The following is a 24,203-nucleotide window of genomic DNA, read 5'->3' as shown; positions in this document are numbered from 1 at the left end:
CCTTACTATAGATCAATTAAATAATGTTATTAAATTGTAACTTTTAAATATAATTTATTGAGTTTAGAATGAATTTGATGCATTTAACCACTTAAGCCCCGGAAGATTTTATCCCCTTCCTGACCAGGGGGTATTTTGCGATTCGGCACTGCGCGACTTTAACAGAGAATGGCGCGGTCGTGCGACGCTGTACCCAAATGAAATTGACGCCCTTTTTTCCCACAAACAGAGCTTTCTTTTGGTGGTATTTGATCACCTGTGCGATTTTTTGATCATGCGCTATAAACAAAAAAAGAGCAACAATTTTGCAAAAATTACAATATTTTTCACATTTTTCACATGAAATTGCCCCCCAAAAAATGTAAAAATCTAAATTTTTTAACATCTTAGGCCAATTTGTTTTCTGCTACCTATGTTTGGTAAAAAAAATCGCAATAAGCGTATTTTGATTGGTTCGCGCAAAAGTTATTGCGTTTACTATCTAAGGGAAAGATTTTTGTCATTTTTTTTTTAACGATTAATGGCGGCGATCTGCAATTTTTTTTGCGGGACTGCGACATTGCGGCGGACAGATCGGACCCTTGACTGACATTTTTGACACTTTTGGGGGTACCGATGACATTACTACAATAATCAGTGCTATACATATGCACTGTTACTGTAAAAATTAAACTGGCAGGGAAGGGGTTAACTTTATTGGAGAAGGAGGGGTTAAGTGTGTCCCTAGGGGCGTGCGTCTAACTGTAAAGGGGCGTGGCTTTTCATGTAACAGCAGCGATCTACAGTCCTACATTTCTCCCTCCCCACCCGACGATTGCGAGTGACCGGCGGACATCGGGTCTGCCGGTCACACGCGCGGGGATCCCAGCGAGTGAGCGGGGGTGGGAGCGCGCCTCCGGCAGCGCGTGCTCGTCCCCTATTGGTTTGCAGGCGAGTGACATACCAGTACGTCACTTTGCCTGCACGGGGCTGACCACCGCAGTATATATACTTGCGGCGGTCGGCAAGTGGTTAAGCAGTACTGAGTGGTATGTTTTGAGAGGCGGAATTCACAGGCTTATGTTTTATATAAGTACGAAATTGTCCAAAATGTCTTGGTATGCTGACACCTTAAGAGTTCCCTTCACTGGAACTAAGGGGCCAAACCCAACCCCTGGAAAGCAACCCTATACAATTATTCCCCCTCCACCAAATGATTTTGACCAGTGCACAAAGCAAGGTCCATAAAGACCTAGATGAGGCATGAGCATACCAGGATATATTGGACAATTTCATGCTCCTAAATTTGTGGGAACAGTTTGGGGATTGCCCCTTCCTGTACAACATACCTGCGCACCAGTGCACAAAACAAGGTCCATAAAGACATGGATGAGCAAGTTTGGGGTGGAGGAATTGACCTCAACCCGATAGAACACCTTTGGGATGAATTAGTGAGGAGACTTCTAGCCAGGCCTTCTCGTCCAAAATCAGTGACTGACCCCACAAATACACTTCTGGAAGCATGGTCAAACATTCCCATAGACACACTCCTAAACCTTGTAGACAGCCTTCCCAGAAGAGTTGAAACTGTTATAGTTGCAAAGGGTGGGCCAACTCAATATTGAACCCTATGGAGTAAGACTGGGATGCCATTAGGGTTCATCATGTGCACGTAAAGGCAATTGTCCCAATACTTTTGACAATATAGTGTAAGTGCCTTATAAATTATAAGTGAATCCAAAATAGATTATCGTACAAATAGAAATAATGATATGTGGAGTGTCAAAATATATAAACTTATAACATTTTTATATAAATGGATTATTCATACGTGGAGTGTCAAAATATGTTTATATAATAGTGTTATAAGTTTATATATTTTGACACTTCACATATGAATAATCCATTTGTTTGATAATCTATTTTAGATTCACTTATGAATTATAAGGCACTTATATGCACTTTAAGATAGAGCGCAACACACTTTTTTTCCATTTTACATCAGTCTTTTATTGTTATGTGTAATACAGAGAATTCAGCTGTCTAAATTGATAAGAATTATTATATTTTAAAGGAGATTTACACTGAGCGCAGAACATTTTTTATACTTTTTGTTGGTTTATTCACATTTAGATTATTATTTGTGAAGTCTTAACACTTTACTAAGACTTACTTAATCAAAATGTTTGCTTAAAGTGGTTGTAAAGCCCTAGATATACCCTTTGAAGTGACTATCCTCAGTTAATACATAGTGATAAAATAAATCCGAAGTTGTACCTGTTTATCTGCGGCTCTCTCTTTTCTATAGCTTTCCAAAACACACAATTTGCAGAGCATCTGTGCGGGAAGGGGAAAAAGTATTGAAGTGGTTAAGCAGTTTGTAAAAATTGCACCAAGTCTCTAAAAAGTTTTTTAACCACACCCGGACCGCCTGTTGCAGATTTACCTTGCTACTTTGACGTAAAATACCAAGGTTATGGCAGCAGATAGCTGCCATAACCCCAGTATTTTCTTATTAGGTGGGTGATCCTCTTTCATATAAAAGTGATTCGCCGCGGGATCACTTTTATGGGCAGTGAGAGAAGTCCCCCTGCCGCATCCCGGTCGTTTTCCCCACACACTGGAGCTGTCGGTAGTGGGGAAAAGGATCCGGTCCTTTCCCCTCCTAGACAGGAAGTCGAGTGAGGGCAAGCTGGCCTCCACACGACTCTATGGCCTTAGAGGACCAGAGCGACATCATATTTCGCTTCCTTTTAACGGCCTTAAAGGGCCTATTTTTTTCATGATGAATGAAATTTGATGATTTTTTTATTTTTAGTGTAGATGTGAGATCTGAGGTCTTTTTGACCCCAAATCTCACATTAAAGAGGACCTGTTCTACTTATTTCTATTACAAGGGATGTTTAAATTCCTTGTAATAGGAATAAAAGTGATCCAAAACAAATAATTTAAAGGGACAGTGTAAAAATAAAAAGCAAAATAAATAAGAAAAAAAAAAGTTCTCTGTCCCTCCGAGTGTGCGCGCAGAACCAAACGCATATTCAAGTCGCGCCCACATATATAAACGATGTTTAAACCACCCATGTGAGGTATCCCCGCAATAGTTAGAGCAAGAGCAATAATTCTAGCCAAAGACCTCCTCTGTAACTCTAACCTGGTAACCTGAAGAAATTTGTAAAGCGTTGCCTATGGCGATTTTTAAGTACCAATGTTTGTCACCATTTATTTGGCGTAACATTATCTTTCACATTATAGAAAAAAATTGGGCTAACTTTACTGTTTTTTTATTTTTTAATTCAAAAAAGTATTTTTTTTCCAAAATAATTGCCTTTGTAAGACTGCTGTGCAAATATGGAGTGGCATAAAGTATTGCAATGATCTCCACTTTATTCTCTAGGGTCTCTGCTAAAAAAAAATGTAATGTTTTTGCTAAAAAAATATGTAATGTTTGGGGGTTCTAAGTAAATTTCTTGCAAAAAATACTGATTTTAACTTGTAAACAACAAGTGTCAGAAATAGGCCTGGTCCTTAATTGGTTAAGAAGAATAACGCACGAGATTTTAAAATGCATACAAACTTCAGAAAATTATTTGTAAATTCAATTTTTGCCAAATCTCAGACTTTTTGTCAGAATAAAATCTATCATTGTAATGTAAAATGTGGAAAAATCTATTCAGTGCAGACAGAGACAGCTAAAATCAGACAAAAAGAAAAAAAATGCCAGAATTAATCATCATGACACATTGTAACCTATGCCTATTAAATACCATCTAACTTGCACCTTCCTTTGTGATATATGTGCTCAAAAATTATGAATGCTTTTTTGTGTGGGGAAAAATGATTGACACTTGGGGGGATGGAATGGCTAACCGCATAACCAGTGTGTGACAAGCAATTTGTAAAAAATAATAAAAAAAATAATGAGCTGCTATCATACAGTTCAGAATGGGAAAAAGTTGCTATCATAATTGATCACATTCCTTTGTTAATACAAAGATTATTAAAATTGGAAAACTTTGTAAAGGTGTGATGGCTATATTTTGAGGTCTGAATAATAAATCATTTTTTATATTTTCCTGTAACTGACTTTATATTGTTCATCTTCCGTCACATTAAGATGTAGAATTTTGCAATATCTTTTACCATCCAAACGATTTCTTAACCACTTAAGCCCCAGAAGATTTTACCCCCTTCCTGACCAGGGTGTATTTTGTGATTTGGCACTGCATGACTTTAACGGACAATTGCACAGTCGTGCGACGCTGTACACAAACGAATTTAACGTCCTTTTTTTCCCACAAACAGAGCTTTCTTTTGGTGGTATTTGATCACCTGTGCGATTTTTTGATCATGGGCTATAAACAAAAAAACAGCGACAATTTTGCAAAAACAACAATATTTTTCACATTTTTTTTATATAAAATTCCCCCCCAAAAAAATGTAAAAATCTAAATTTTCTAAATTTTTGGCCAATTTGTTTTCTGCTACCTATGTTTGGTAAAAAAAAAATCACAATAAGCGTATTTTGATTGGTTTGCGCAAAAGTTATTGCGTTTACTAACTAAGGGAAAGATTTTTGTCATTTTTGTTGTTTTTTTTTTTTAACGTGTAATGGCGGCGATCTGCGATTTTTTTTGCGGTACTGCGACATTGCGGCGGACAGATCGGACCCTCGACTGACATTTTTGACACTTTTGGGGGTACCAGTGACATTACTACAGTAATCAGTGCTATACATATGCACTGTTACTGTAAAAATGACACTGGGAGGGAAGGGGTTAACTTTATTGGAGAGGGAGGGGGCGTGTTTCTAACTGTCATTGGATGTGGCTAGTGGTGTAATAGCACAGATCAATGGTCCTACATAGCAGGACCAAGTGATCTGTGCTTTTGCACAAGGGAGAGTGACAGTCGGCTTTGTTTACATTAGCCGCCTGCCTTTCTCCCTCTCTAGCCGGCTTCGTCGGGTACGAGCGGGGGCGGGAGCGCGCCTCCGGCGGCGCGCGCTCGCCCCCTATTCGCTCCTAGGCTAGTGACGTACCTTACTTCACTACGTACCTTACTTCACACGTACGTCACTTTGCCTGGGAGGGGCTGACCGCCGCCGTATATAGTCGGGCGGTGGTCGGCAAGTGGTTAAAGGACCACTATCACAAAAAATATTGCATTTTAATATCTCTGTACACCTAACAATATAATTTAGAATATGTATTCCTTCTTAATTAATTTTTTTCCCTATTAACATGCAAACCATTGTATTGACCTGACAGTGGGGAGGGGTTTACACACATTCCTGGTGGCTGCAGCCTTCGTGATTGTGTGTATATCTGACAAGCAGACTCCTGCCTGTCAGATGGAAGAGGTTTGGTGGCTGCATTGCTGCCCAATTGCTTCCACACACCCCCAGTAACGTGCCCCCCACCATGTATCTCCACTGTGGGCCCAGGTTACCACCAGGTGGGGGGAGGGAGCTGGGTGGACACGTGTCTGCTTTCTTCCTCTTCTTGTTGGTTACCCAGAAGCAACACATTTTACATCACTTCCAGGTCTCTTAGTCAGTTTTCCATGACCAGCTATGCTGGAAAAGTATGTAATGCAATTCAATCTGTTTTTCATTATATTCAGTGGAGCACAGAGGATGCATCCAGGGTCTTGGAACCTGTATGCATTATTTGAGTGAACTTGTCACCAACAAATCATCACATGGGGAATTTTTGTTCTCTATGTGATGAAAAAAAAAAGTTAGGACCCCCCCAAAATGGTGAGCCCCTCCCCCACATATGTACATGTGGATCGCGAAAACATGCCTCGGGGGGGGGCACATGAAAACATCAATTGTGACACACATGTTACATATCACCACAGCAATATTTCAAGCACCAGGCCTTCTCCTTAACAGATGACCTATAGGGGGGCTCTTAAAGCATTGTCTATAGAAAATATAGGGTACCGAAGTTTATATCCATTTTAGGGGTGCATTCAAATTTAAGGTTTGACATTTTGGGCAACATCATCTTTTGAATTATACTATTGTTGCCTTTGTGCACCCTAAAATTAACTTTAGTGTAGTTTTTACTAAAATATTGTGTTTCCTAGACCTTTTCATAAATACTCTATAACAGGGATCCTCAAACTACAGCCCATTTAAAACTCTGACATTTACAGACAAAACTAGGCATGATGGGAATTGTAGTTCCCGAACAATTGGAGGGCCATAGTTTGAAGACCCCTGCTCTATAACATAAAAATTTGTAACTACTAACCCCTATTATATGGGATAGCATGCATCAATTGCTTAAAAGACTATAATTCATAATTTACACCAGACAGCTTGTTTTGGATAATAATTTGTCCACAGCCTTTATTTATTGGTTTCAATTTTAATCTTGTTAATCCATCAATCAAATAAATTATTAAATTTACCAGTACAATAAATTCCCAACACAAAAACCCAGCTTTGAAGCTCGGGTTATCTTTAACCATATATAATCTTCCACTTAAAGTCCCCCTTTCGAAAAAAAGGTGACCCACCACATAAAAAAGGCCACAACTTTTTTTTTTTTTTGGGTGGGCGGGCAGGCTACTCTGCTCCAGGTAACCCTCTGAGGCGACTGGCATCGCACTCCTGTCAGCTCCTCCTTTTATAGCCTGCCTCGGTCCTAGAAGCTTCGGTCACCTGACCTTCCGCAGGCAGCTCTTTCCACCAATCAGCTTACTATTTCTTTGGCTATTTCCTGCCTAGCTGGTGATAGAGGGGGAGCCTTGAAACCGCCTACACTGCTGCCATCCCATGAGGAAAAAGGGGGAAAAGGGGTTCCTAGAAACCCCTTTTTCCTTACATGGGATAGCAAGCATCAATTGCTTAAAAGACTATAATTAATAATTTACACCAGACAGCTTGTTTTGGATAATAATTTGGCCACAGCCTTTATTTATTGGTTTCAATTTTAAACTTGTTAATACATCAATCAAATAAATTATTAAATTTACAAGTACAATAAATTCACAACACATAACACAAAAACCCATAACACAAAAACCCAGCTTTGAAGCTCGGTTTATCTTTAACCATATATAATTTTCCAACAAGTCAGGAGGTGCTAACCTCCTGACTACCCCACCCAGCCTGCGGCCAACTCTATTGCTGTCTGGAAACCTAAATTTAATATGTCCAGTCCTATCTCCGAAAGATGGACCCCATCCTTCCGATACAGGCCTGAAATTCATCCCTCTAAGTCCACATGTCTATAAGATATATCATAGCCTAAGCTCATGAATTTTTCCAACCTATGATTTATCCTTTTCCTCATTTTTTCAAATACATTTCCTACTTTGTCGTGTAACCAAATGAGACAAGGGATGATCTCAGAAAAAATTACAACCATGCCGGGTGACAGCGCCTTCACTTTCTGAATGACAAAAGTCATTTTAAATAACAAATTTACCGTTTTTACTTTTCCAATGTCATTTCCGCCAAGATGGATTATTAAAATATCTGGCAACGGCCATCAGTAACACAACCTTCCCAATTCAGCTGTCAGATCATCCCAAATCATCCCTCCTCTACCAAACCAGAATATTTTGCATAAGCTTGGGTCCAGATCCAGGTTAATACCATAATTTCTTTCCTCTGCTCTCTTGTGTGCCCAGTGGACAAAAGAGTGACTGATGATCCAAATGATTCATTTCTTACCTAGGAGCAAAAGATACAGTTAGGTCTAATATATCTCAAATAGACATCCGACTTCCATCGCCCTACTTTTTTATCTTTTCACTACCCAGCCCATATTGGGCCGCCGCAGTCGCTGCCCCTATTCTAAAGGAGTGACAAGAGATGCCCGAGTTGCGCAAACCCAAAACCGTTAGACACTTTGACAATATTCTATTAAACTGAAACTTTGTGAGCGGTGACAGGTTCTTATGAATAAACAGCTGGTTTCCACCCTTTGGCCTTATATTTAAGTAAGATCCCAATGCCTTGATCAGGCAGATAGAATCCGAGGAACATTGGCGCAGCGAAATCCATGTCCCTTTACCTGTCTGATCTGTTTTGGATTTGCGCAAAAATATTTTTAGCCTATCCTTTTCTATTACTATATCCTCAAACAACCCTCCTTTATCTTTTTTTGAATTAGGAACCAACTCTGATATTCTTAGGGCTGCAAAAAAACATATTGAAAATGCTGCCCGAAACAATATGGCTTCGTTTTCCGAAAAACATACTCTTCCAGTACTATCACAAATGTCTATCAAATTTTTTATGGAGACTGGACCCCTTTTATCCACTATAACTTTTTCTCTTTTTATATCCTTTCAACACTTGTTGGACTGAAAAGAAGGTGAGCAACGATTTCAAACCCTGTAACTTTAGAAAATAAGAGATTCCATACAATATCTTATTTAAATGAGACCAGGAAAATTTTTCTTTTAATAATGAATTGAGAAAAACCAGCACTAATCTCTCCAAGAATGCCGACATTCCATTGTTGGTCCCATGTAGAAATGACAACCACAATGACCAGGCAGCACGATAACTTTTCCATGTCGAGTTAGCTAATGAGTTCCGAAAATTTTGCTAAATTAAACAAAGTCCCATAGATGCTCGGGACAGTCCATACCCACTCTGCTCGCTTCTGGTGCCAATTCGAAGAACTTGCTCAACTGGAAATGTGAAAGAGCATCACCAACAACATTTAATTTACCTGGAATGTACTGAACCTTAATCAAAATATTATACAGCAAACACCTGGAAACAAAGTATCTTATTAGAGTTATAACTGGGGGGATCTTGATGTTAAGCAGTTTATCACAAAAAGCACTCCCTTGTTGTCTGTACTCAGCGAAAGGCGCTTATTTTGAAACTTCTCTCCCCTAATCTCCACCGCTACTATGACTGGAAAAAGCTCCAAGAACACAATATTTGTCCATAGACCTTTTTCTCTCCATTTTTCCGGCCATTTTTTTTGCACACCAATCGCGCTTCCATATGGCTGAAAACCCGATTGATCATGCTGCATCCGTAAAAAGACAAAATTGAGAATCAGTTATAAACTCTTCTTGGATTATCGCTCTGCCATTAAATGTCTGCAAAAATTGAGTCCAGAGAAGCATATCCTCCCGTATATCCTGTGTTAATCTGATATGCGAATATGGACTGTTGAGACCAGAAATTTTTAGGTGCATCCGTCTAGAATAAATTCTCCCTACCGGTAGCACCCTAGTTGCAAAGGCCAAATTACCTAGTAATTTTTGCATCTCTTTTTCTAATATTTTCTTTTTTCTAATCAGTATTACTTTCAAATTAGAGATCCTATCCAATTTATCTTTTGGTAATTTGAATTCCATTTTTTTGTGAATCTATCATTATTCCTAAAAATTCTAATTTTTGTGAAGGGTATATAGTTTTTTCTTTCGCTAGCGGTATGTTGAATTGTTTACAAATACCTATGAAAGTATTCAATAACATTAGGCAATTGCTTGAATTTTCCGAACCTAGAAACAGGAAATCATCCAAATACTGCAGTGTATGTCTGGATCCTGTTTTTAATCGTAAAACCCATTCTACAAACGTGGCAAATGCTTCAAAATAGGAACAAGATAGGGAGCATCCCATAGGGAAAAACATGTCAAAATAATACTTATTGTTAAACATAAAACTTAAGGAATTGAAACAGCTTGGGTGGATTGGTAATAAGCGGAATGCAGATAATATGTCCGCCTTGCTCATCAAGGCACCCTTGCCCAGCTTCCTTAACCACTTGCTGACCGCCGCAAGTACATTTACTGCGGCGGTCAGCCCCTCCTGGGCAAAGTGACGTAGTACTACGTCGCTAGTCCAGGAGCCTGTAGGGGGCGAGCGTGCGCTGTCGGAGGCGCGCTCCCGCCCCCGCTCGTTCCCCTGCGTCCCCGCGCATGTGACTGGCGGGTCTGATGTCCGCCGGCCACTCGCGATCTCCCGGTGGAGAGGGAGAAAGGCAGCGGGCTAATGTAAACAAAGCCGCCTGTCATTCTCCCTGGTGTAACAGCATAAGAGATAATACGATCCTGCTATGTAGGATCGTATGTCTCTGTGGTTACATGAAAAGCCACACCCCTTTACAGTTAGAAGCACGCCCCTAGGGACACGTTTAACCCCTGCATCTCTAATAAAGTTAACCCCTTCCCTGCCAGTGTCATTTTTACAGTAATAGTGCATATGTATAGCACTGATTACTGTAGTAATGCCACTGGTACCCCCAAAAGTGTCAAAAATGTCAGACAAGGGTCCGATCTGTCCGCCGCAATGTCACAGTCCCGCAAAAAAATTGCAGATCGCTGCCATTACTTGTTAAAAAAAGAACAATAAAAATGACATAAATCTTTCCCTTAGTAAACGCAATAACTTTTGCGTAAACCAATCAAAATATGCTTATTGTGATTTTATGTAGCAGAAAACAAATTGGCCTAAAATGTTAAAAAATTTTGATTTTTACATTTTTTGGGGGGAATTTCATATAAAAAAATGTGAAAAATATTGTTATTTTTTCAAAATGTTCGCTCTTTTTTTGTTTATAGCGCAAAAAGTAAAAATCGCACAGGTGATCAAATAGCACCAAAAGAAAGCTCTGTTTGTGGGGAAAAAAGGACGTCAATTTCATTTGGGTACAGCTTTGCACGACCGCGCAATTGTCCATTAAATTCAGCAGTGCCGAATCGCAAAATAGGCTCTGGTCATGGAGCAGCCAAATCCTCCGGGGCTTAAGTGGTTAAGAAACTTAACACCTTTTCAAACGAGGCATACTCTACTGAGCATTCCCTCGGGTCTATTTGATCATTAAGGGAACTCCCTGCCAGAAATGATAAGTAGGGTTGAGCGAACGCGGACTGTATTATTTGTGTTTGTACCGAATAATTGGATTTTTGTTACCCGAACACGGACCCGAAAACTTTACTGTATATTCGGATAAAAATCCGTGTTCGGTCGTTTTATTTCTGGGTTTTGCATGCTTTGGCGCGCTTTTCATGGCGGGCTTTCAACAGCCAATCAACAAGCGTTTAACTGGTGTGCCTAAGCCATCCCAGCCATGCCTACAAATGTATCAGTAGCTGTGATTGGCCGTCTGAAGCATGTGACCAAGTCTTTATAAGTTCGAGGCAGCGCTGCTGCGGCGTCATTCTGCTGTTTAGTTCAGGGAGAGAGCACACATCAACGTGCTGCCTGCTGATTAGGGACAGACAGGAAAAAAAAAACATTTGTGTCCGGATAGAATTGAGGGACAGGTCGGAGTGTGTTAGGCAGGGCGAGTTGTAGGCATTTTAGGGAGAGAGTCTGCTGATTTTTAGGGTCAGTGTGTTCTACAAACTACAATCGATATTGCTGTGTGGGGTGGGGTTTGCAGTGACCGATCTACGATCTTATCAATCCTTTTAGGGAGAGAGTCTGCTGATTTTTAGGGTCAGTGTGTTCTACAAACTACAATCGATATTGCTGTGTGGGGGGGGGGTTTGCAGTCACCCGATCTACAATCTTATCAATCCTTTTAGGGACAGAGTCTGCTGATTTTTAGGGTCAGTGTGTTCTACAAACTACAATCGATATCGATGTGTGGGGGGGGGGTTTGCAGTCACCCGATCTACGATCTTATCAATCCTTTTAGGGACAGAGTCTGCTGATTTTTAGGGTCAGACAGTGTGTTCTACAAACTACAATCGATATTGCTGTGTGGGGGGGGGTTTGCAGTCACCCGATCTACGATCTTATCAATCCTTTTAGGGACAGAGTCTGCTGATTTTTAGGGTCAGACGGTGTGTTCTACAAACTACAATCGATATTGCTGTGTGGTGTGGGATAGGAGATAGGCAGGTGTCAGTTTCCACATCCATTTTGCTGTGTGTGGGCTGCAGTGAACACAATCTTTTTGGGGTGCAGTGAACACAATCTTTTTGGGGTGCAGTGAACACAATCTTTTTTGCCCACTGAGGAGGAGGGAGAAAAGTATTTTTCTATCAGGCACTGTGTGCAGCATTTTTCCTTCAGCTGTGCTGTGCTGAGTGACTGATCATACACTGCAGTGTTCAGTTCACATGTGCTATTGAGTGGTTTCAAAAATCATACACTTTTTTTCTATTCCACTATTCAATATACAGCCTTGGGTTAAAAAAAATTAAATTGTGGCCTGCAGCAGAGCTGAATGATATTTGGGGTTTTTGGGGTTCATCCCATACTTCTAAAGATTTGAGGGTGCTGCCTGTTCCAAACTCCTCCTACTCCTCATCCAGCCTTTTAGGGGTACAAACAATAGTAATTGGGGCCTAGTGTGGTTTTGTACGTGTTTGATACATACACTTTTTTTGATCATATTTTCTATTCCGCTATTCAATAAAAACCTTTGGGGATCAGTTGAATTGCGGGATAGTCTGTGTTGGTACGTGTGAGATCCACCTTTCCATGTTTTTGGGGTTCATCTCATACTTCTGAAGATTTGAGGGTGCTGCCTGTTCCATACTCCTCCTACTCCTCATCCAGCCTTTTAGGGGTACAAACAATAGTAATTGGGGCCTAGTGTGGTTTTGTACGTGTGAGATACATACACTTTTTTGATCATATTTTCTATTCCGCTATTCAATAAAAACCTTTGGGGATCAGTTAAATTGCGGGATAGTCTGTGTTGGTACGTGTGAGATTCACCTTTCCAAGTTTTTGGGGTTCATCTCATACTTCTGAAGATTTGAGGGTGCTGCCTGTTCCATACTCCTCCTACTCCTCATCCAGCCTTTTAGGGGTACAAACAATAGTAATTGGGGCCTAGTGTGCTTCTGTACGTGTGAGATACATACACTTTTTTTGATCATGTTTCCTATTCCGCTATTCAATAAAAACCTTTGGGGATCAATTAAATTGCGGGATAGTCTGTGTTGGTACGTGTGAGATCCACCTTTCCAAGTTTTTGGGGTTCATCTCATACTTCTGAAGATTTGAGGGTGCTGCCTGTTCCAAACTCCTCCTACTCCTCATCCTGCCTTTAGGGGTACAAACAATAGTAATTGGGGCCTAGTGTGGTTGTGTACGTGTGATATACATACACTTTTTTTGATCATATTTTCTATTCCGCTATTCAATAAAAACCTTTGGGGATCAGTTGAATTGCGGGATAGTCTGTGTTGGTACGTGTGAGATCCACCTTTCCATGTTTTTGGGGTTCATCTCATACTTCTGAAGATTTGAGGGTGCTGCCTGTTCCATACTCCTCCTACTCCTCATCCAGCCTTTTAGGGGTACAAACAATAGTAATTGGGGCCTAGTGTGGTTTTGTACGTGTGAGATACATACACTTTTTTGATCATATTTTCTATTCCGCTATTCAATAAAAACCTTTGGGGATCAGTTAAATTGCGGGATAGTCTGTGTTGGTACGTGTGAGATCCACCTTTCCAAGTTTTTGGGGTTCATCTCATACTTCTGAAGATTTGAGGGTGCTGCCTGTTCCATACTCCTCCTACTCCTCATCCAGCCTTTTAGGGGTACAAACAATAGTAATTGGGGCCTAGTGTGCTTCTGTACGTGTGAGATACATACACTTTTTTTGATCATGTTTCCTATTCCGCTATTCAATAAAAACCTTTGGGGATCAATTAAATTGCGGGATAGTCTGTGTTGGTACGTGTGAGATCCACGTTTCCAAGTTTTTGGGGTTCATCTCATACTTCTGAAGATTTGAGGGTGCTGCCTTTTCCAAACTCCTCCTACTCCTCATCCTGCCTTTAGGGGTACAAACAATAGTAATTGGGGCCTAGTGTGGTTGTGTACGTGTGATATACATACACTTTTTTTGATCATATTTTCTATTCCGCTATTCAATAAAAACCTTTGGGGATCAGTTGAATTGCGGGATAGTCTGTGTTGGTACGTGTGAGATCCACCTTTCCAAGTTTTTGGGGTTCATCTCATACTTCTGAAGATTTGAGGGTGCTGCCTGTTCCATACTCCTCCTACTCCTCATCCAGCCTTTTAGGGGTACAAACAATAGTAATTGGGGCCTAGTGTGCTTCTGTACGTGTGAGATACATACACTTTTTTTGATCATATTTCCTATTCCGCTATTCAATAAAAACCATTGGGGATCAATTAAATTGCGGGATAGTCTGTGTTGGTACGTGTGAGATCCACCTTTCCAAGTTTTTGGGGTTCATCTCATACTTCTGAAGATTTGAGGGTGCTGCCTGTTCCAAACTCCTCCTACTCCTCATCCTGCCTTTAGGGGTAAAAACAATAGTAATTGGGGCCTAGTGTGGTTGTGTACGTGTGATATACATACACTTTTTTTGATCATATTTTCTATTCCGCTATGTAATCAAAACCTTTGGGTATAAACAATTAAATTGCGTGATAGTCTGTGTCGGTACGTGTGAGATACACCTTTCCAATTTTTTGGGCGCATCTCATACTGCCGAGGATTTGAGGGTGCTTCAGTCTGCCACCTGCCTGTTCCGAACTCCTCCTACTCCTCATCCTGCCTTTAGGTAAAAAAAATTGTAATCAGGGCCTAGTTTGTGTTTGTACGTGTGAGATACACCGTTTTGTAAAATTTGTCCTATTCCGCTATTCAATATACACCGTGTTTGAGTGTAAAAAATTAAATTGCGGGATAGTCTGTATCGGTACATGTGAGATACACCTTTTTAAATTTGTTTGGCGCATCTCCTTCTACCGCAGAGGATTGCAGGGCGCTTCAGTTTGCCTCCTGTTCCCAACTCCTCCTACTCCTCTTCCTCATCCTGCCTTTAGGGTACAAAAAATTGTAATCGGGGCCTAGTCTGTGTTTGTACGTGTGAGATACACCGTATTATAAAATTTTTCCTATTCCGCTATTCAATATACACCCTTTTGGAGTGTAAAAAATTAAATTACGGCATAGTCTGTATCGGTACGTGTGAGATACACCTTTTAAATTTGTTTGGCGCATCTCCTTCTCCCGCCAAGGATTGCAGGGCGCTTCAGTTTGCCTCCTATTCCCAACTCCTCCTACTCCTCTTCCTCATCCTGCCTTTAGGGTACAAAAAATTGTAATCGGGGCCTAGTCTGTGTTTGTACGTGTGAGATACACCGTTTTTTATCCTATTCCACTATTCAATATACACCCTTTTGGGGTAAAAAACATTAAATTGCAGCATAGTTTGCATATTTGACTGTGAGATACACCCGTGCGATACTGTTGTTGTTTTGTTCCGCTATTCAATAAACACCTTTCTAGGGCAAGATCTTAAATTACAGAAATATGAGGAGACCATCAAATAGGGACAGTGGCCTGGGTCGTGGTGCTGCTGGTAGAGCTCCTGTTGCAAGGAGAGGACGTGGTCGATCCGTGCCAGCTAAACGCACAAGTGAAACACCTTCCTCAAGTGTTAGTAGGCGACAGAACCTGCATCAGTGTTTGGTAGGGCATCATACGCCTCTAGAAGTGATGAGGCCAGAACACAGAGAGGCGATAGTAGATTGGTTTGCTGCTGACAGTGCCTCCAGTTCCTTCACATTGTCTCCCACCCAGTCTACTGCAGAAAGGTCAGAGTTGGCACCTGCAGCCGATGTCCAACCGTCTTTCACCTCACCCCCTTGCAAATCAGGCAAGCAGTCTGAGCCCCAAGCCATACAGCAGTCTCTTGTTCTTTTTGAGGACTCTGTCAGCAGGGTTTCCCAGGGCCATCCACCTAGCCCTGCCCCAGAAGTGGAAGAGATTGAGTGCAGCGATGCCCAACCACTCATTTCTCAAGATGAGTACATGCAAGGACCATCACAGCACGTCTCCGATGATGACGAAACGCAGGTGCCAACTGCTGCGCCGTTCAGCATTGTGGAGACCGACAAGGAGGGCAGGGGTGAAGACTGGGTGGAAGATGATGTGGAGGATGATGAGGTCCTCGACCCCACATGGAATGAACGTCATGCAGGTGACCTGAGTAGTTTGGAGGAAGAGGCGGTGGTCGCACAGAGCCACCAGCACAGCAGAAGAGGGAGCAGGGTGCAGAAGCGGAGCGGCCGTGCCCTAGACACTACGCCTGCTACTGCCCAACGCAGCAAGGGAACGAGCGCACCAAAGTCAGCTCAAAGGAGTTCTCTAGCGTGGAAGTTCTTTAGAAAATGTGCTGATGACAGGACACGAGTGGTTTGCGCCCTGTGCAATCAGAGCCTGAAGCGAGGCATAAACCTTCTCAACCTGAGCACAACCTGCATGATCAGGCATCTAAGTGCAAAGCACGAGCTGCAGTGGAGTAGACACCTTCAAAACCAAGAAACGTCTCTGGCTCATCCTGCTTCCTCTTCTGCTGCAGTCTCGGCCGCTCCAGCCACATCTGTAGTGATACCGGCACCTGCCACCCCGCAAACAGACGATCTGTCAGCAACACCACCTCCTGGGTCACCAACCATCTCCACAATGTCCCGTGGAAGCATTCAGCTTTCCATCTCCCAAACACTTGAGAGGAAGAGGAAGTACCCCCCTACCCACCCGCGATCCCTGGCCCTGAATGCCAGCATTTCAAAATTCTTGGCCTTTGAAATGCTGTCATTCGGTCTGGTGGAGACGCACAGTTTTAAAAACCTTATGTCGGTGGCTGTCCCACAGTACGTCGTGCCCAGCCGCCACTACTTTTCCAGGCAAGCCATCCCTTCCCTGCACAACCAAGTGGGGGAAAAAATCAGGTGTGCACTGCGCAACGCCATCTGTGCCAAGGTCCACCTAACTACCGATACGTGGACCAGTAAGCACGGTCAGGGGCGTTATATCTCCCTAACGGCACACTGGGTAAATGCAGTGGCGGATGGGCCTGAGGCGGATAGCAATTTGGCGCATGTCCTTCCACCACCGAGGATTGCAGGGCGCTTCAGTTTGCCTCCTGTTCCTAACTCCTCCTACTCCGCTTCCTCATCCTCTACCGCCTCCTCATCCGGACAGCGTAACACCTTCACCACCAACTTCAGCACGGCCAGGGGTAAACGACAGCATACAGTTTTAAAACTTGCCTGTTTGGGGGACAAACCACACACCGCGCAGGAGTTGTGGAGGAGCATGGAACAGCAGACAAATGAGTGGTTGCTGCCAGCGAGCCTCAAGCCCAGCCTGGTGGTGTGCGATAACGGGCGAAATCTCATAGCAGCTCTGGGCCTAGTCGATTTGACGCACATCCCTTGCCTGGCGCATGTGCTGAATTTGGTGGTGCAGAGGTTCCTTAAAAACGACCCCGATATGTCAGAGCTGCTGCAGAAAGTGCGGGCCGTCTGTGCGCACTTTCGGCATTCTCACCCTGCTGCTGCTCGCCTGTCAGCGCTGCAGCGTAACTTCGGCCTTCCCGCTCACCGCCTCATATGTGACGTGCCCACAAGGTGGAACTCCCCCTTGCACATGCTGCAAAGACTGAGCGAGCAGCAGCAGGCCATAGTGGAGTTTCAGCTGCAGCACGCACGCATGAGTCGCTCTGCGGAACAGCACCACTTCACCACCAATAACTGGGCCTCCATGCGAGACCTGTGTGCCTTGTTGCGCTGTTTTGAGTACTCCACCAACATGGCCAGTGCCGATGACGCCGTTCTCAGCTTAACTATCCCACTTCTATGCCTCCTTGAAAAAACAATTCGGGCGATGATGGAAGAGGATGTGGCACAGGATGAGGAGGAGGAGGAGGAGGAGGATGAAGAGGTAACATTTCCAAGGCTTTCAGGGCAGTCATTCGCAAGGGGCTCCGAGGGTGGGTTCCTGCACACACAAACGCCAGGGACACAATTGTCCAGCAGGGGCACAGTTCTGGAGGATGAGGAGGATGAGGAGGAGGAGCTGGAGGAGGAGATGGAACCATGTTCACAGCAGGGTGGCACCCAGGCCAGCTCATGGCCATCACTGGTGCGTGGCTGGGGGGATACAGAGGACACGGACGATACACCTCCCACAGAGGACAGCCTTTCGTTGCCTCTGGGCAGCCTGGCACACATGAGCGATTACATGCTGCAGTGTCTCTACAACGACCGCTGAGTTGCCCACATTCTAACTTGTGCTGATTACTGGGTGGCCACGCTGCTGGATCCCCATTAAAAGGACAACGTACCGTCCATAATTCACTCACTGGAGCACGATCGCAAGATGCGCGAGTACAAGCGCACGCTGGTAGACGCGATGCTGCTGGCATTCCCACCTGACAGCGGGGCCACAGTGGAAGCACAAGGTAGAGGAGGAGGAGGAGGAGGAAGAGGTCGCCAACACAACCAGGGCACCGCCAGCACCTCAGAAGGCAGGGTTAGCATGGCCAAAATGTGGAAAAGCTTTGTCAGCACGCCACAACAAACAGCAGCAACAGCAGCTCATATGGAACGTCTTAGCAAGAGGCAGTATTTCACCAACATGGTGGAGCAGTATGTGCGCACACGCCTACATGTAGTGAATGGCGGGTCTGCCCCCTTCAACTTCTGGGTCTCCAAATTGGGCACATGGCCTGAGCTTGCCCTTTACGCCTTGGAGGTGCTGGCGTGCCCTGCAGCCAGTGTATTATCTGAACGGGTATTTAGCACGGCTGGGGGCGTTATCACAGACAAGCGCAGCCGCCTGTCCAGAGACAATGTGGACAAGCTCACGTTCATTAAAATGAACCAGGCATGGATCCCACGGGACTTTTCCGTACCTTGTGCAGAATAGCGATGGATACCGACCTTACCCACCCATTGTTCCATTTTTGCTCTTTCTCACTCTTTTGGGGTGTACCCTCATTTAAAATTTGTTAAAAGAAGCAGTGTTGGCTACCTCGTCCTCCTCAGGGCCAGATTAACGTAGGGGCTATTGGAGCTGCAGCTCCAGGCCCCTACCTTTATATAGGCCCCGGGTTGGCCATATTCACTGTTACCGCTCTTCTGTCACTTGTAAACACAGAAGTCTGGCTTCTATGCTCGCTTCCCCAGGCAGCTCCCTCAGAACCTCCCCACACAGCACGAAGGCCGGACAAGGAGGGACAGTTGCCGATGCATGGATGTGTTTATGGGCTTCAGAGACAGCATCCCATGTTGAATTAGGCATGCATGGCTGCACCCTTCCTCCTCTGGGTGCATGCCAAGGCACGGCCCTTAAGGCCCTTCAAAATCCTCAGCACCAAGCCCATGATGCTCTTAATCCGGCCCTGGTCCTCCTCCACCGCCGCTTCCACCTACACCGCCCATAGGTGTGCGCAGCCTATTGCATTAGGGTGTGCACCCCAAAGTTTAAATACACATGCATGTGTTTGCCTACATGTACATGGCCCCGATACATTACTCTCCCTGCTGGCAAAGTGAAATAGAGCAGAGCAGGTCAGAGGGAGATCTTTCCCATCTCCTCACTGGCAAACAGAGCGAAAATGCTAATGTGCCCTAGGTGATTAGGGTGTGCCCAGGTACACCCGGCACACCCTGTGCGCACGCCTATGACACCGCCACATCCACCACCACCTCAACCTCCCTCCTACTCCATATGGGCCTCGTCCTTCAGAGATGAAGAACATTGTTTTCTTTTTATGTTTTTTTTTTGTTGTTTTAAGTTATTTCCCTATCCACATTTGTTTGCAGAGCACTTGCCATGCTCTTAACTACGTTTTGCTGCCATTTGCAGCACTCTAGCCCTTTCCATTGGTGTTTTAGAGCCATTTTAGTGCCTGAAAGTTCGGGTCCCCATTGACTTCAATGGGGTTCGGTGTCCGGGAAAAGTTCGGCAAAAGTCCGGGACACGTCGAACCCGCCGAACACGGACATCCAGGTGACCGCTCAACTCTAATGATAAGTGATGGATGAGCCTAAATTTATTTGGTTCTTTTTTTGCCAGGATACCTAAAGGTGATCATCTAAAATTGGTAAATGGCGGATTTAAACATGGGCCTGCTATCCTACCTGCTTTTATTTCTTTGTTAATCTTTTCTTCAACTATATTTGATAACCTATTCACCGATTTTAGATTTTTTACTATTTCACATCCCTTTACTTCAAATAACAGTAATTTGAAGTCGGCTGAAAAGCCTTTATAAAGCATGTTGACCATCCGCTGATCTGGGTATTTGCGCAGCCAAATTTGCATTTCTTGTAGATTCACTTTAATTTTGCCCTTTAAGAAATGGCTCTTTTCCTCCTGATTGACTACTGGAAGCCATTATTTTAAAGCATTTTGTTACGCTATGTGCCCTTGCGCAGAAAGCACATTCATGCTTATATTGACAATTATGTAACCACTTGCATTGAGAATCATTACATGCAAAGCATATGCCTTTTTTATATCCAGATACCTGGTTAGACCCACTGCTTGCTGGCCTAGCTAATGGCGGCCTTGGTGGAATTAGCAAATTTAGCCACAATCCTACATCCTTACAACCCCACTGGAGCTCCTTATGGACTGATAATTTCTGTCTGAAGGATTCATCATATAAAAACCAACCAAAGCCTCAAGAATGATTTCAACATGATGGAATAATCCAGTTGCATTGTAAGGTTGTTTTTCACATAACACACTTGAAAATATGCAGACAGCCTGCAGCCAATTATTAAATGATTTGGCTACAGGTCTCCTCCTATCCTCATCACTTTTCTCTAATTTTAGGAATTCTTTGCTTGATGGAAGGAGGGACAGGATGTCCACAAATTCCCTATTCCAAATGTTTTCTTTCAAGTTCAAGTTAAGGTGAAAACCCAGGGGGGAAGGAGAGCAAGGCATGCTTTCTTTTAATATGTGTTCTGGAACGCCACCTGACCTCTCTTTCACCTTATCCTTAAAACTTATGGTTTTGTCTAAAGCTACAACTTCGTCTTCCTGATCTAGCCACATCGTAGCTGCACCTTGTTCTGTTTGTTTCACCTCTACTTTGTTGTGCAATAATGTTAGGGCATTATCTATCTGGTTAAGAGACTGGTTCAAATCATTTAAAATTTTTGACCCAAACTCACCCAGCCCAGCAACCATTGGCTCTTCCTATACCTGTGCTTCAGCCAATTCCCCTGCTGGCCAATACAATGGGCTCTCTTCTCTATCACTCCTCTGGCAGCTGCCATTGAGACCTGCAATGGGTCTCCCGCCAACAGCCCTGGTGTCTGTGTCCCCTTGCCGCCAAGGTGCCTCTCCTGTGTCCTCCGGTCTTGCCGTACTTGTCTTCTTTACTCTCCTTTTGCTGCTCTTCTGTTCTTCAGCCGGCAGGCTAAATCTTCTTCTCGGTGTTTGTCTTCTCTTCGCCGGTTCTTCCCCTGCATAGGCTCCGCCCTCTATGCCCTTCTCCATTCCAGGGCTGTACCGCACCGGCGCTGTTCCACCTTCAGTCATTTCCTTGTTGCCTCGTTGTCCTCCGCTGGATCTACCTCTCTGTCAACCTCTTTTCTTGCCCCCGCTGCTGTCTACTTCCTCGCTTCTAGTCTTCTTTTCCGCCGGTGCCCGTCCCATCGACCTGTCTTCTTCCACTGCTTCTTCCGCCGGCAACTCTAGGCAGCGACGCAGCCATTTCTCTCCACCCTTGGCTTCCGCCTTCTCCAGGAGTTGTCTAAGAAGAGTCTTCATGCCGCCCGAGGGAAGCCCGCTCCGGCTAACCCTCTGAGGCGACTGACATTGCGCTCCATTTGGCTCCTCCTTTTATAGCCTGCCTCGGTTCTAGAAGCCTCGGTCACCTGACCTTCTGCAGGCAGCTCTTTCCACCTATCAGCTTACTATTTCTTCAGCTATTTCCCGCCAAGCTGGTGAGGGAGGGGGAGCCTTGAAACTGCCTACGCTGCTGCCATCCCACGAGGAAAAAGGGGGAAAAGGGGTTCCTAGAAACCCCTTTTCCTTTTTCCTTACATTCTCTAAATTGTCTGCTTTCATAAAAAAAATATAATGTTCGGGGGGGTTTGTTGTTCAGGCCTAAAATTACTTTTTACACATATGTGCAAATAAAAAACACAAAAACAGCTCTGGCAGTGAAAGGGTTAAAGTCTTGATTTAGCAGTTAGGAAAAGTGTTAGAGGTAGGGTCTCAGCAGACAGCAGCAGTGTCAGTCTGGCGGGAGGGTAGTGTTAAATATATTAACAGATTTATATACACTAACAAATTGAAGCCAAACTGCAGCTCACGCTTTAATACAGTTCCAGTTCTGATCATTTTATTCACCCCTGCCAGTGTTAACTGGTTTGTTTCATCCATGTAAACTGATACATTCTGCTGGAGAGCTTATACTTTTGAAAAACAACAGATGTGTTGGCTGGATCATTAGATGAAAATTGAAGAAAGAAAGCCTAAAAAAGTAAACTAATACAGAAATCCCTTCTAAGTACTAGTAAGTTGCAATATAAAAAAGGTTTGCTGTTGGGTTTTTTACTGCATTAGGGCTCATTTTAGGTTTTAAGTATTTGTGGGAAAGTTAAGCATTTAGGGCTTGTTTTATGTGATTGTTTTGAGTTAAATTTTTAGCAATCTGAGAGTTAACTATTAGAAAATGTTTTAGTGTGTTCAGCTACTTTCTGCAGCATGCACATTAGTTGTCAGCACTAGGAATCTCACACCTAAAATAACTAATGGTAAGCTCCAGCGCTAAAAACAAATGTGACAGAAAATCCATAACCAAGGAAATGTCATTTCACTATTAGTGGCACTTTAAAAAAATTAGATTTTTTTTTTTACCACTTTATACACCTTTTGGCAATATTTGTACCCCTTTTTAGTTTTTTTTTTTGTTTAGGAGCAATTAATTTTAAAAATGGTCTAAATGATTTAAACATCCTGTTTAAAATATACAACTGTGAAGATATGATGCACAAATTACTTTGATATTATTCTACCAATTTTGCAATATTTATATGTATGTGAATTCCAATAAGGTGGTTGGTTATATTTCATTTCGTCTAAGGTCAAGCCTAAAAAAGGAGCTGCTGGTTAGGCATGACTTTTTTAAATGCTTACTCATTGGCCTATCGGTACAATTATAGAAATATGTGATAATAATTGTTACATATTTTGCTATAACAGATAGCAAATTGATAATACATTAATATGTTACATTTTTTTCTTACAGAAAATCCTACCCTAATGAGCTACATTTCAGTTGGTGTCAAAGTGTTGGATGTTAATGATAATGCTCCATATCTTGGAAATGAAGATATAATTGTTTGTGAAAATGCAAGACCAGGCCAGGTAACCTATTTTTCCTATATATATATATATATATATATATATATATATATATATAATGTTAAAAGTGTTAAATTGTAACTTTCTTACCATATTTGTAATGTATTAAAAGGATATTTGATTTGTCTCGCTCTATGTTGCAACAAATCTGCATGTACCGAAACTGGAACCGTTAACTAACGCAAGTTGGTTGGTCTAGATCAGTGGTCTCCAAACCGCGGCCCTTTGTTTGCCTTTATCTTGCCCTTGGGGGCACCATACCATCCACTGACACCAACAATGGGGCATAATTCCTGTCGCTGACACCAACAATGGGGTACTATTTCTCCCACTAACACCATCAAAAGGGCACTATTCCTTTTATTGACAACAAGGATGGGGCACAATTCATTCCATTCACACCAAGGATGGGGCATTATTTCTCAAACTGACACCAACAATGGGGCATTATTCCTTCCACTGACATCAATGATGAGGCACTAGTCCTCCCACTGACACCAATGATACCAAAGACAATGGCATTGTTTACTTCCACTGGATGCCAGGACATTTTACTGCCACTGGCCACAGTCTGGCCCCCTTAAGGTCTGAAGGACAGTAAACTGACCCTTTGTGTAGAAAGTTTGGAGACCCCTGGTCTAGATGCATGCATGTGATTATAGTAAATGACGTTTTAGCATGTACAGTAAATGAAGTCCTAATTTACTAAATACAACAGGGAGAAATTTACTATAAATTATGATCTGTACTTTATTGAAAAAATTACTCCAGCTAAAAAAAGTTTTTTGTTTTTTTTAATGAAGACCTGTAGAAAGGAAGCATGAAGGCTGCCATTAATGACTTCCCCTTTTAAAAATGCTAGTATTTTCTAAGTCACTGAGCCTGATCAAGCATTCCCATTAGGAGCATTGAATTTATTTGGATTTTTCTGATTGGCGTGCTTTTGCTTTTTTTATTTAAGGTATTGAAACCATAAAAAATCAAGTAGCTAATTTTTCAAAGAAAAAATGTACATGTATTTATTTTTAAGTGAATACTTTTTAAAACGAAAAAGGTTTATTTTTTATTCTTATCTTTAATACGCAACGTTTTTTATTTTTACAA

At 42.8% G+C, this 24,203-nt stretch overlaps 1 protein-coding gene across 1 annotated transcript in view; it reads left to right on the top strand.

Annotated features, from left to right (window-relative positions):
- Nucleotides 1-24,203, top strand: part of CDH18 (cadherin 18) — an 850,149-nt gene that overhangs the window by 763,463 nt on the left and 62,483 nt on the right. Inside the window, exon 9 of the mRNA XM_082258418.1 lies at nt 22,984-23,102. Within this exon, the coding sequence (XP_082114544.1) occupies nt 22,984-23,102 (119 nt within the window). The remainder of the gene's footprint in view (nt 1-22,983; nt 23,103-24,203) is intronic.

This window comes from Pelophylax lessonae (assembly GCF_965119305.1).
Source record: "Pelophylax lessonae genome assembly, chromosome: 5".
In the NCBI taxonomy this organism is placed as follows: Eukaryota; Metazoa; Chordata; class Amphibia; order Anura; family Ranidae; genus Pelophylax; species Pelophylax lessonae.
The sequence above is the reverse complement of the archived record's forward strand: the minus strand, read 5'-3'. Positions and strand labels throughout refer to the sequence as shown.